We start from the raw sequence: 11,805 nt of genomic DNA on the forward strand, positions 1-11,805 counted from the left end.
CCCATCGAGTTTGCCTGACCAACTCTCTGGTTAGCTTATTACCAAAATCGGTCTCACCGAGTTTGTGTAATCGGTCTCACCGAGATTACGTTATGCCCTAACCCTAATGATATCGGTCCCACCGAGTTGACATGTCGGTCCCACCGAAATACCTAACGGTCACATTATGAACTGAATCGGTCTGACCGAGTTTCACGATTCGGTCCCACCGAGTTTGGTAAGTTGTGTGTAACGGTTAGATTTTGTGTGGAGGCTATATATACCCCTCCACCCACTCTTCATTCGTGGAGAGAGCCATCAGAACATGCCTACACTTCCAACATACATTTTCTGAGAGAGAACCACCTACACTTGTGTTGAGGTCAAGATATTCCATTCCTACCACATGAATCTTGATCTCTAGCCTTCCCCAAGTTGCTTTCCACTCAAATCTTCTTTCAACCAAATTCATATCCTGTGAGAGAGAGTTGAGTGTTGGGGAGACTATCATTTGAAGCACAAGAGCAAGGAGTTCATCATCAACACACCATCTATTACCTTTTGGAGAGTGGTGTCTCCTAGATTAGTTAGGTGTCACTTGGGAGCCTCCGTCAAGATTGTGGAGTTGAACCAAGGAGTTTATAAGGGCAAGGAGATCGCCTACTTCTTAAAGATCTACCCTAGTGAGGCAAGTCCTTCGTGGGCGACAGCCATGGTGGGATAGACAAGGTTGCTTCTTCGTGGACCCTTCGTGGGTGGAGCCCTCCGTGGACTCGCGCAGTCATTACCCTTCGTGAGTTGAAGTCTCCATCAACATGGATGTATGATAACACCACCTATCGGAACCACGACAAAAACATCCATGACTCCTATTGTGTTTGCACTCTCCAAACCCCTCCCTTTAGATTCTTGCAAGTTGCATGCTTTACTTTCCGCTGCTTATATACTCTTTGCATGCTTGCTTGAAATTGTGTTAAGATTGATTGACTTGTGCTGAGTTGCTAAAATCTGCCAAGAACTAAAATTAGGAAAATGATAGTTTTTTATTTGGTCAAGTAGTCTAATCACCCCCCCCCCCATTCCCCCCTCTAGACATACTTTCGATCCTACAACTCCTCGTCCCAAGCTCGTCCACGATTCGACACGGCCCCGTTATATCGGAGATTGCCGGAAATTCCTCCATCGAAACACGATGAAAATTTATAGGGTTGTTGTAGACTCAATTCTGCACAATTCTACCAAAGCAATCATCAAAGCGACGCTCAAGAAGACGGGGACGGTGAACCCGAATCCGTTGTCCAAAAAACTGCATGACACGATGGCAATGCTGACGTTGAACCCCGAGCTTCATGGACGATTCTTCCATGATCTCGTTTGAGTTGATTTGATGATGAAAGCACCCGTCTGATCTTGACAATCCGACGCGGAGCATAGTTCTCGGTCCAACCAAGATGACCAGTCGAGCTGACGTCGACGATAAAGTTCGGTTCCGGCATGTAGATCGTGTCGGAGCCGATCTGAATTCCCATGGCACCGCAACGACTAGGGCTTTTGATTTGATCTGACAAGTGTTGATATTGTAGTTCTCAATGTATATTAACGATGGTTGGCTTGGCCGTGTCCATTGAATGATGCAGAGGTCAGAGTCTTCTTTTTTTTTTCGAGATCCATAGACTAATAAATCATGTCTGTCTTTCACTAGTTCGTCGAAGGCTCGTTGTCAGAGAAAACCCACGCGTTTCTGAACGATTCTTTACGTCGCTGTCTCGTCAGAGTTATAAATTAAAACTCAAAAAGGAATGCCGACCTGTTTTAGCAAAGGCTTGTTTTGGTTCAGTTCAGTTAGGTGAGGTGTCAGCTCAGTTAACAAACACAAGCAACACTTCCAGGTCAAGTGACAGTATTGTAAACTGTGAGGACCCGTGGAAACTCCGGCTGGCGTCGGAGAGGAGGATTATAATGGGGAGAAAATGCACAGCAGAGAACACACAAAAAAATTGAATTGTCTGCTTTCATATTTATGGTGAATCGGCTTTGTCAACATGTAAAGTTGTATTAAAGTTAAGACACTTATAAATAAGACAGAGAGAATACTAGTTTAACTAGCTCATCACAATATTTATTATCTTGACAGAGCACGAGCCACTGGTAGACCGAGGCTTTCTGCAAGGAAAAGAAGATGCCCTGACTTTTCCATCTAAATTTTGGGAACTACAGCCTAGGCCGATTTTGGTGTTTTGACCTTTTGAGAAAGTTTGACGAGATCTGATCCTGGTTTAAAAGTTTTTTGAAATCCGACTCTTTTTCTACCGTTAGGGTGGATGGCACTAAAGTATAACAGCCTACCGCCGGGGCCCTCGGCGGTAGGGATGCGCAACCTACCGCAAATAGTAATTTGTAAGTACCAAATACAATGCATGTACTCACCTACCGCCGGGCACCTCGGCAATAGGGGTACACAGGCTATCACCAGCCTATTTGGCAGTAGGTACTCACCTACCACTGGGCACCTCGGCAATAGGGGTACACAGGCTATCACCAGCCTATTTGGCAGCGGGCAGCAGTACACTGACGTGGATAAGTTGCCTACCTTCAAGGGCCTTGGCAGTAGGCTATTATACCCCGCCGCCATATACCCTGACGGTAGAAAAAGGGTCAGACTCAAAAAACTTACAAACCAGGGTCAGATCTTGCTAAACTTTCGCAAAAGGCTCAAAACACCAAATTTGGCCTACAGCCAGGTGCTTTTTCAAGTGTGGAGGTTATCTGTTGTGCAGCAATTCCCCAAAGAAATGCAAACACAAGGGAATTAACGTACGAATTCCGTGACCATGGAAGGCCCAACGAAAACCACAGCATACACCTTTCATCAGAAAACTAAAATTCAATTCAATCTGGCACTCAGATATAAAGCATAACTTTACATAGTCAGTAAAGACACTTTGACACTCAGAAACTAAAGCTAACAACAACTCAGTACGAGTTACACCAACCAAATACTGGGCAGTAGCCAATACACACACATGGCAAGTTACAGGCTACCACAAATAATCTGACTTTGTCTGACGCAGTCCATAATCCGGAACGCCCGGGAGATACACAAGCTACGCTGTCCATTTTGTAAGAACACCATGTCTGTAAAGTTAGGCCTATCTGGCACCGCTGTGATCCTACATCTGCATGGACGGCGAGCAGAGCAGGGCAGAGCAAAACAAACGTTAATCAATCGCTGCATCACTAGGAAGCAAATCCACGTATCAGCGGAAAATCTGAATGCAATCCTAGATCTACTTGCAGTGAATTCAGTAGCTGATGTACACTGGATAGAGGAAAAAAACAGTGAATGTTCTAACCAGTTAATGAGGATATGCTATGTCCTTTGGATGAAATGGTGAGCAAGCAAGTCTGGTAATCCTGAAGCTGGAATGCTCTCGCAGCCGAACAGCTCTTGCAGACTGGAATCACATAGTATTGACGCACTCGCAGGATCCTGTGCACAATCAAACAGAACATGAATGGATCTCATGCGTCTCAATGGGGCTGGACAGCATGTCCCAGTTAACAATAATTAAAATTCTCAGGAATGGCATCATGAAGAGGTGAAAGGACATGGAGGTAGATTGGCAAACATTTCCTGACACTACTTTACAGAGAAGTGCAGCTTAAAATCAATGTAGAAATTCTGCTGCTATTCTGAAACCGGCCTCTTAATGCAACAATTGTTTTCTGTATTTGGAAACTACTAGCATCATAAATGTGTGTATCTTTTAAACTTTGAGATGGATACAGTTCCAAACCACAATCCACATTCTAGGATAAAACAATCACTACAATATATCATGAAGCATTCAAGAGCCTTCCTGTAGGAAGAACACATCCAAAATGGTCTTCAAAAGACAATGCGGCTTGAAATTTTTCCAAAGACACGGTAGTAAACATGACACACAGCTACTGCAGCATAACAGACACCTATATCTCAATGATTCTCTACCAAATAGAGGAAAGATGTGAGTTCAGATTATTCATCAGTCTTACTACTGTTACTCCTGCCAGTAGTGTTTCAACGCATTGGATTTTTCAGCAATCATTCAATACGTATCCGCAAGCAAAGAACAAACTGGAATCCTGCAAGTAAAAGAAAGGTTAAGGCACATCCATACCTCAAGCTGATTTGCTTTTATGTAATCCCAAAGATACTTGAGGGCATCATCATGCGGCACTGTTCCTTCTACACCAAGGAATTTGGCTAGCGCATCAGAAACAACCACATAGGGCTGATTTTGATTTATAGTAGGCATTTGTTGAGGAGTTGCATTGGTAGCCTTAATCTTTTTTGCTTCCGAAGGTTGATCTTCTGCAGTATCAAAATAATGTATTTGAGAATTCTTAATAGTAAATTCAGATGTATGTTAGCAGGCAGATATATAGATAAAAGGAAACAAAAACACGTACTTGGGTCAAGAGGAGTTATGTGCTTGGCCAACAATTTGTTCATCTTAAACATGTCTGTGGAGTCAGTTCCAAAAACGATACGAAGTTCATCATTGCATATAATCTTCCTTTTGTCATCAGGATCCTGAAGATTATTCTGCCTGATATATGCCCATAACTGCTTCACAATCTGAATGAATAGTACAGTTTAGAAGTGAACCATTTGAGTTAATCAAGGGGAAGAAATCTGATCTAGTGAATGAAGATATTGAAAGTACCTGAGTTCTTGACATGGCAGTCTCGCCAACAACAGTCTGAAGTTCAGGTGAAATTGCACAAACTTTGTTTAAGCCACCAGGCCCACCTCTCTTTCTCTTAGAGGCACTGGAAGAAATTATAAACATGTCACAAAGATTGGTTTACATTAATTCCATAATTAGTACTATGCGTTGACCCGTATAACGTAACAAAATTTAAGTGTTGAACATGGGTGCATGAACTACATGAATATACAACAGTTCAGTATTGAGGCAAAATATACTCTTGAAGCCCGATGAACTTAGAAGGTCCATTAGCACAATACTATAACTCAAAAGGTATAATTATAACAGTACCTATGTACCAAATCAGCCAGAAAATGATAATCCGGTATACAAATCCAAAGAAAAATTTAGAGGACACTAGTCGACTGGTTGGGACTATTTCCTCAAAAGCAGGTAAGCAGAAAACAAGAGTCAACACAGACAAAGAAACAGGTTGCTCACAAAAGCTGAAGAAGGTTACGATTCCTCAAGTACGGCATGTACAGCTTAATCTCTAGTTTGTACATTCTGGCATAACAGCTGTCCCGAACTTCATTGCGTATCAAATAAATCCATAACGGATATGTGCGCCTTTTAAAATTAAAAAGGTTAGCTTTTATGAAGCTCAACGTATAGGATGCAACCAATGAAGCTAACCATGCCAAACTTCCTTCCTGGTTGACCAGTCTAGTTAAAGTGGCAGAAATGGACAACGAACAAAACTATAAACGAACGGTCACTAAGCCAATCAGCCGTTACGAGTGGCGAAAAAATGGATAATGATATCCTAATAAGCATACATCCTAGACACCACACCACTAGAGTCCATAAAAAACGACGTCTACAGAGTTGGGGCCAACAAAGTTGCCATATTGAACCCCTAAACCCTAAGCCTGCTGCCGCTATTAGGTACAATTTCATGAATCCAGATGAACACAATCAGCTTAACCTTCAATCCACGCAATTAGCAACAGTAATCACATGAATCGACTAGCTAAATGTCCAACCACCTAAATTTCAGTGCCAAAAGGTAGGTGGTTGCAGTGTATTATCAACCAAGTCAACCTGGGGAACAAAACCCTAATTGCTATCAATGGCTCACCTTTCCTTGTTGTCACCGGCGGCCTGTGGCGCAGCTGTGGGGGAAGTGATGGCCCCGACCCCAGGGGCGGGCTGCTGGAAGGAGACGGTCCCACCAGTGGCGACCCCGCCGAGGGCGTTGGCGTAGCGGAAGGCGAGCGGCGGCGGCGGGTAGAAGGCCATGGCCGGCACGGCCGGCGGCGGCGCGGAGACAGCGGCGGCGTTGTTGGTGGCGGCGGCGCCTCCTCCTGAGACGACGGGCGGGAGCTGGGGCATGGTCTGGAAGATGAACTGCGGCTGAATCGCCGCGAACTGCTGCTGCTGCATCTGCAGCATCTGCTGCTGCTGCTGCACCTCGAGCGGGAGCTGGGGCTGGGGCAGGGCCTGCGTCATGGCAGGCGCGGGCGCGGGCGCGGACGCGGGGAGCGGAGGAGGGTTCTGGTTCTGGGCCTTGGGCGGTGGCGGCGGGGGCTGGAGGCGGGGCCCGAAGAAGAGGTCCATCTGGTCGCGGATGTAGGGCGCCTTGTGGGAGAGGTCGACGCCGAGCCGCGCCTGCGCCTGCTGGAGCACGGCGGCGAGCGAGGTCGCCTCCCCGGCGCCGCCGCGGGCCTCGACCGCGCCCCGGAGGAGCGACTCCACGCAGACGGCGATCTCCTGGTCCGACACCATGGCCGCGCGAAAAAAAAAACTCAAATCTCGCCCCGCCAAAACCCGCCGCGATTCCCCCCTCCCTCCCTCTCTCTCTCTCTCTACCCCTCTCTGTCTCTGCAGCTTGGTCTCCCCCCCTTTGTCGCCCCCCCCTCTCTCTCTCTCTCTCTCTCCTCGCCTAATCTATTTGTTAAGTAGGGTTTCGTCGCGAGGGGGACGGCGGAAAGGGACGCGCACCGCGCAGCCGTCCACGCAGCCGCTGGCCATCGGGGGCCGGGGCTGCGCGGGCCCACGCGTCATCGGCGGGGGTGGCCGAGCGAGCCGCGTGTGGGACGGAGGCACTGCGGTGGGGCACGGTGCGGAATGACGAGAGTGCCCTCCCTGTTTTGGATATGCGGTTGTTGCGGAGGCGTGGGATGCGTTTCTGCGCCTGTGGGGCCCCCCGCCCACCCGCCCGCCGGGGACGTGTCCAGTCTACGGTTGCGGCAGGGGGGAGGGGAGAAGAAGGAAACCCGTGCGGGGAGGGACGTGGGCTGAGCCGAAGCTATGGATGGGCTAAATGAGTGAGACCTCCTCATTGTACATTGGCAAATAGGCCAGCCCACTTGGCGCGAGCTTTTTTTTTCTTTTCTCGGATTTTCTATAAAAAAAGGGATTGTTTTTTACAGAGCTAAAAATTTAAAACTCTATTATAAAAATATGTTTTATTAAATTTTTCGGTATGTGTTTAGAAAAATCATTATATGCAAAGAAAATGCTCGCACTGAATTAAAAAAAGTTCGGTGTGTACTAAAAAAAGGAGTCCATTGTATGATTATAAAAGTTTAGTTATACTCAAAATGTTCACTATATATTAAAGAATTGTTGATCATGCATTGAAAAAAACTGGTCACCATATATTAAAAATGAAGAGCAGAAAAGAAAAAGGAAAAAAGGAAATAAGATAAGCGAAACAAAATCATAACATAAAAAAGCGAACAAGTAAACAACAACAAAAATCCCAAACTGCACTGGTCCAACTCGTCTAGGTAGTGGGTGGCGCGATGCTGCGGGCTGTGAATAGGATCCACTTCAATGAGTTTGCTCCGAGATTGTCGTATCCCCTCCCTTGTTTACCTTTCAAAGTTTGGGTTGTGGGCTGCATAGAGAGTGCCCCACGCATGTTTTACGAAAGTGTGTGTGTTTTAGAAAAAAGGAGTGCGAGTGAGCAGGTTTCCCCAAAACATTTCTCTTAAATAAATGCCCTATGTAAGGGCATAAATGAACACCCCCAAACGTTTGCGAGCGTTGTTCGGACGTGTCCGTACCCACATACATCTTCCAACCCTATACCTCATATAAGGCAGAGACATTGAGTCATTTCAGTCGTTCATAGAATATTTTGACAATGCAAAAGATCGCTAATAAACAACTAAAAACTATTCTAATAAATCCTACTCCTTGTTGTCGGAGGTGAGGTTGATGACCCCGCATCTCAGGAGTTGGCCTCATCGTCATTGACCATTGGCGCGAACTCACAAGAGTTGTCGATGTGTGACTCTTTTGGCATGGTCATCATGATGTTTCGTCTCCACTTCATCCTTGGCCTCAAGCTCCTCGAAGAGGAAGGCACACGGCGCCTCGTTGATGCGGAGCTCGTGGTTGATCGTGAGGCCCTCTGCACAGAAGCAAGCACTGCCTGTTTCTCGTTGACAAATTATGAGTCCGCGAGGAGCGCCACGAGGGCAGCGGCATCTGCGCTCTGCCTCCAGTTGCTCCATGACTGCGCAGGTCTCGTCTAGGAGTGTGGTTGAACTTGTTGTCTCTTGCACTAAGAAGTGGTCGACCGCCCCATCAGCCGGAGCCGCGACCTCGACGGTCACCGCCTCCTCCTTTGCGGGCGTCTCCTCATCCTCCGAGGAATCCTTTAGAGCCATGGGGTAACCTTCCTCCTCCTTCTACAAGCTCGGCTCCGGAGAGATAGTATGTTGGCTCGCCTCAATGCGAGCCTGCCACCTGGCGTCCACAACATGGACCCCCACTACGATTTCGATGCGACACATCGGCGTCAACTGCTTGTATCACATTATCTTCATCCACATCATGGTGACAACAAACGGCGGATGAAAAACTAGGGGGCTTCGATCGTGAATAGAGGTGAGAAAATGCAAAGAATGGGCTCAAAGGTATAGTTTGTGGGTACCCGGCTGACTTTTTAATAGCCTATTATGCTCCTCAATGTGACTCGTCGGTTGCCATACCATGAACGTGGTATGGGTGGAACAATGAAGGGTCATCACGGTGTGGTGGGAGTCAGTTAGATGGTGTAAATGTGGTGATGCTTCTATAGTCGGCCAAAGTTTTAGGTGGGATCGGGTTGTAGGACTCCAACATGGCGGACGTCTGGAATCCCCCATACCTCCCACCAATTTTTTGGCGGACTGTGGGGGTTCACACGTCTGAATGGGTCCATCCCAAGACGGAGGATCTATGTAGGAGGCCTAAAAGTGCCCATATCGTTCGGTCTGGACATATAGAAGAGATTTGGTGAGCAGCTTTGGAGATGGCTTAAGGCAATCCATGAGGAAATCCTCCATCCCCCATGTCCACCCACCTATTTGTGGAAAGCTTTATCTTTGATTTGGAGGTAACGATGGAGAGGTAGCATTAGGGGAGGTCGAAGGTTTCTGGCCCGACATCGATTTTGGCTCCTCGATGGATCCTACCTCTGATTAGGAGCTCAAAGATTAATGTTGATGTAGTCATCACAACTGACATGTGTGGTTCATGTGGTAGGCATGGGGGAGGATGACACTTACAAGGGCGCATCAGTCATTCTCTTCAATAGCATCACTTGTTGGGGAACGCAGTAATTTCAAAAAAAATCCTACGCACACGCAAGATCATGGTGATGCATAGCAACGAGAGGGGAGAGTGTCGTCCACGTACCCTCGTAGACCGAAAGCGGAAGCGTTAGAACAACGCGGTTGATGTAGTCGTACGTCTTCACGGCCTGACCGATCAAGCACCGAAACTACGGCACCTCCGAGTTCTTGCACACGTTAAGCTCGATGACGTCCCTCGAACTCCGATCCAGCCGAGTGTCGAGGGAGAGTTCCGTCAGCACGACGGCATGGTGACGATCTTGATGTTCTACCGTTGCAGGGCTTCGCCTAAGCACCGCTACAATATTATCGAGGAGGACTATGGTGTATGGGGGCACCGCACACAGCTAAGAGATCAAGAGATCAATTGTTGTGTTGTGAGGTGCCCCCTGCCCCATATATAAAGGAGCAAGGGGGAGGGTGTCGTGGAATTAACACGTCAGATGTCCTTGTGAAAGGACTTAGTCGTGGAGCCATCGCGATGGTTTAGCTTAAAGGGGTTAAACCGGACAAAGGACACAGGAGTTTTATACTAGTTCGGCCCCTTACGATGAAGGTAAAAGCCTACGTCTAGTTGTGATGGAATTATTGGGGTTTCGATTACCAGGGAGCAAACACGCTATGCCTGGCTTTCAAGTTGTTGTTTCTTGTCCCTGAACCTCCGCCGGGTCTTCCCTTTATATACACAGGTTGACGCCCGGCCGGTTTATAGAGTTCCAAGGCCGGCTCATACAAGTGTCCGGCTCGGTCTCTGCCTCCCTAACTTACAATACAAGTTATACAACTATGGCGGTTTATAACTATGGGCCCTAATCCGCCTTTGGGCTTTGGGCCTCTAAGCTTCATCGGTAAAGCGCCATCTTCCAGGTCTTCATGGGCTTCAATGTAGTTGAGGGTGAACCAGCCCCTCCTGGGCTGTTTACACTCAGTAGTTGTATCCCAAACATTAGGCCCCAGGTTGACTTGAACCAGTTCATGTCAATCTTCAACACTTAGAAAAATTCCGTGAACATCTTCTTACATTTCTCGTAAACCGCCATGATGTTTTCTCCTGTAAACTTTGTAAAACCGCCGTGACGTCATCCTCTGGACACAGCAGTAGATTGTCATGACGTCATTTCTGTATAAAAAGATTAAAAAGATTCCCTTCATTAATTGTATCCCGAAGATCGAGGTGACAGCTGCGCCCCTTGCCGCTTCAGGCTCTTCAATTCTCGCGCATGTCGCTTATCTTCTTGCCCCTTTATAAATAAGACCGGGGGGTTCTTCCATTTTCCCCCTTTCCTCTTCGCCTCGTCTTCCTCCTCGTGACCCGAAGAGCTCAATCACCGCCGCCGCCGTCGACCTTCGACTCTGCACTGACTAGGCCACTGCATCACCCTGTTCGTACCAGAGATCCTGAGCTTCTCCTCCGCTGCTGCGTGGCCCTGGTAAGTACTCCTTTGCTTAACACTAGATCCATTAGGGCTTCATGTTCATCTGTGTTCGTCGACCTTCATCAGTGCTTCCCTTTTCCTCTTGGCCTCTTACCACACCTTAGCTAGATCTGATAGTTTCTTTCTGCGGTAGATCCGTAGCTTTAGTCTGTCATTGTACAGCATCTTGCTGTTCCTGGATAAATCCCCTCTAGACCTTCTCTGTTCTTCTTAATGCCATTGTAGGACTCAGAAAAATTTCTTTACTGAACCATGGTAGATCCTAAATTATATCATCATTGTGTGAAACTTGTTTCGCAACACTTAGTGAATTTCAGCTCTGCTGCTTCCAGTATAGGCGGTTTAACTTGTACAAAATCATAATCCGCGTGGCACCATTAGCCCTCAATTAAACCGCCATCCTGACTTGAGTAGCAATAGCCGGTTTAACATGTATAATTACCCGGTTTAACTCTGGTTTGTATAAAACAACCTTGAATCGTAAACCGGACTTCGTGCTTGTTCAGTTTACCTTCCAACATGACCAAGCAATTCGCTGCGTGCAACTGGGTTCCTTCCCGGATCACCGAAACGCAGCTCAATGGATATGTTTTGACTGGCGCTTTGGCCAAGAAAGATGTCCTCCATTGGCGAGTTCCTGACCCTGAGTGCCCTCCAGTACCTCAAGACGGGGAAGTGATTGTGTTCATGCAGCATCTAGACCGGGGTTTTAGCCCTCCCGGTTCAAGGTTTTTCCGGGATGTGCTTGCTAGTTTCCAACTCCATCCTCAAGACATTGGACCAAATTTTGTGTCCAATATATGCAACTTTCAAGTGTTCTGCAAAGTTTATCTTCAAGAAGAACCAACTGTTGAGCTTTTTAGAGAATTTTTCCACTTAAACCGCCGAACTGAATTCTCTAACGGCCCCAATACGGAACTTGGTGACGTATCAATTCAGAAGAGGAAGGAAGTTGATTTCCCTCATGCCAAACATCACAGCCATCCAAAGGACTGGAATCAAACCTGGTTTTACTGTTAGAACACTGCACCTGCTGGTGAAAACCCTCTGTTGGGTTACCGTGCT

At 47.1% G+C, this 11,805-nt stretch overlaps 1 protein-coding gene across 1 annotated transcript; it reads right to left on the reverse strand.

The window, feature by feature from the left end:
* Window positions 1–2,843: 2,843 nt before the first annotated feature.
* Window positions 2,844–6,579, reverse strand: LOC123046934 (formin-like protein 1). The gene is made up of 6 exons (XM_044470387.1): window positions 5,815–6,579; window positions 4,689–4,794; window positions 4,432–4,600; window positions 4,140–4,333; window positions 3,333–3,469; window positions 2,844–3,155 (listed from the first exon to the last, which is right to left on the reverse strand). The coding sequence occupies exons 1-5, from the start codon at window positions 6,459–6,461 to the stop codon at window positions 3,350–3,352; spliced, it is 1,236 nt and encodes a 411-aa protein (XP_044326322.1). The 5' UTR covers window positions 6,462–6,579; the 3' UTR covers window positions 2,844–3,155; window positions 3,333–3,349.
* Between the last annotated feature and the right edge of the window lie 5,226 nt (window positions 6,580–11,805).

This window comes from Triticum aestivum, chromosome 2B (assembly GCF_018294505.1).
Source record: "Triticum aestivum cultivar Chinese Spring chromosome 2B, IWGSC CS RefSeq v2.1, whole genome shotgun sequence".
Classification (NCBI taxonomy): Eukaryota; Viridiplantae; Streptophyta; class Magnoliopsida; order Poales; family Poaceae; genus Triticum; species Triticum aestivum.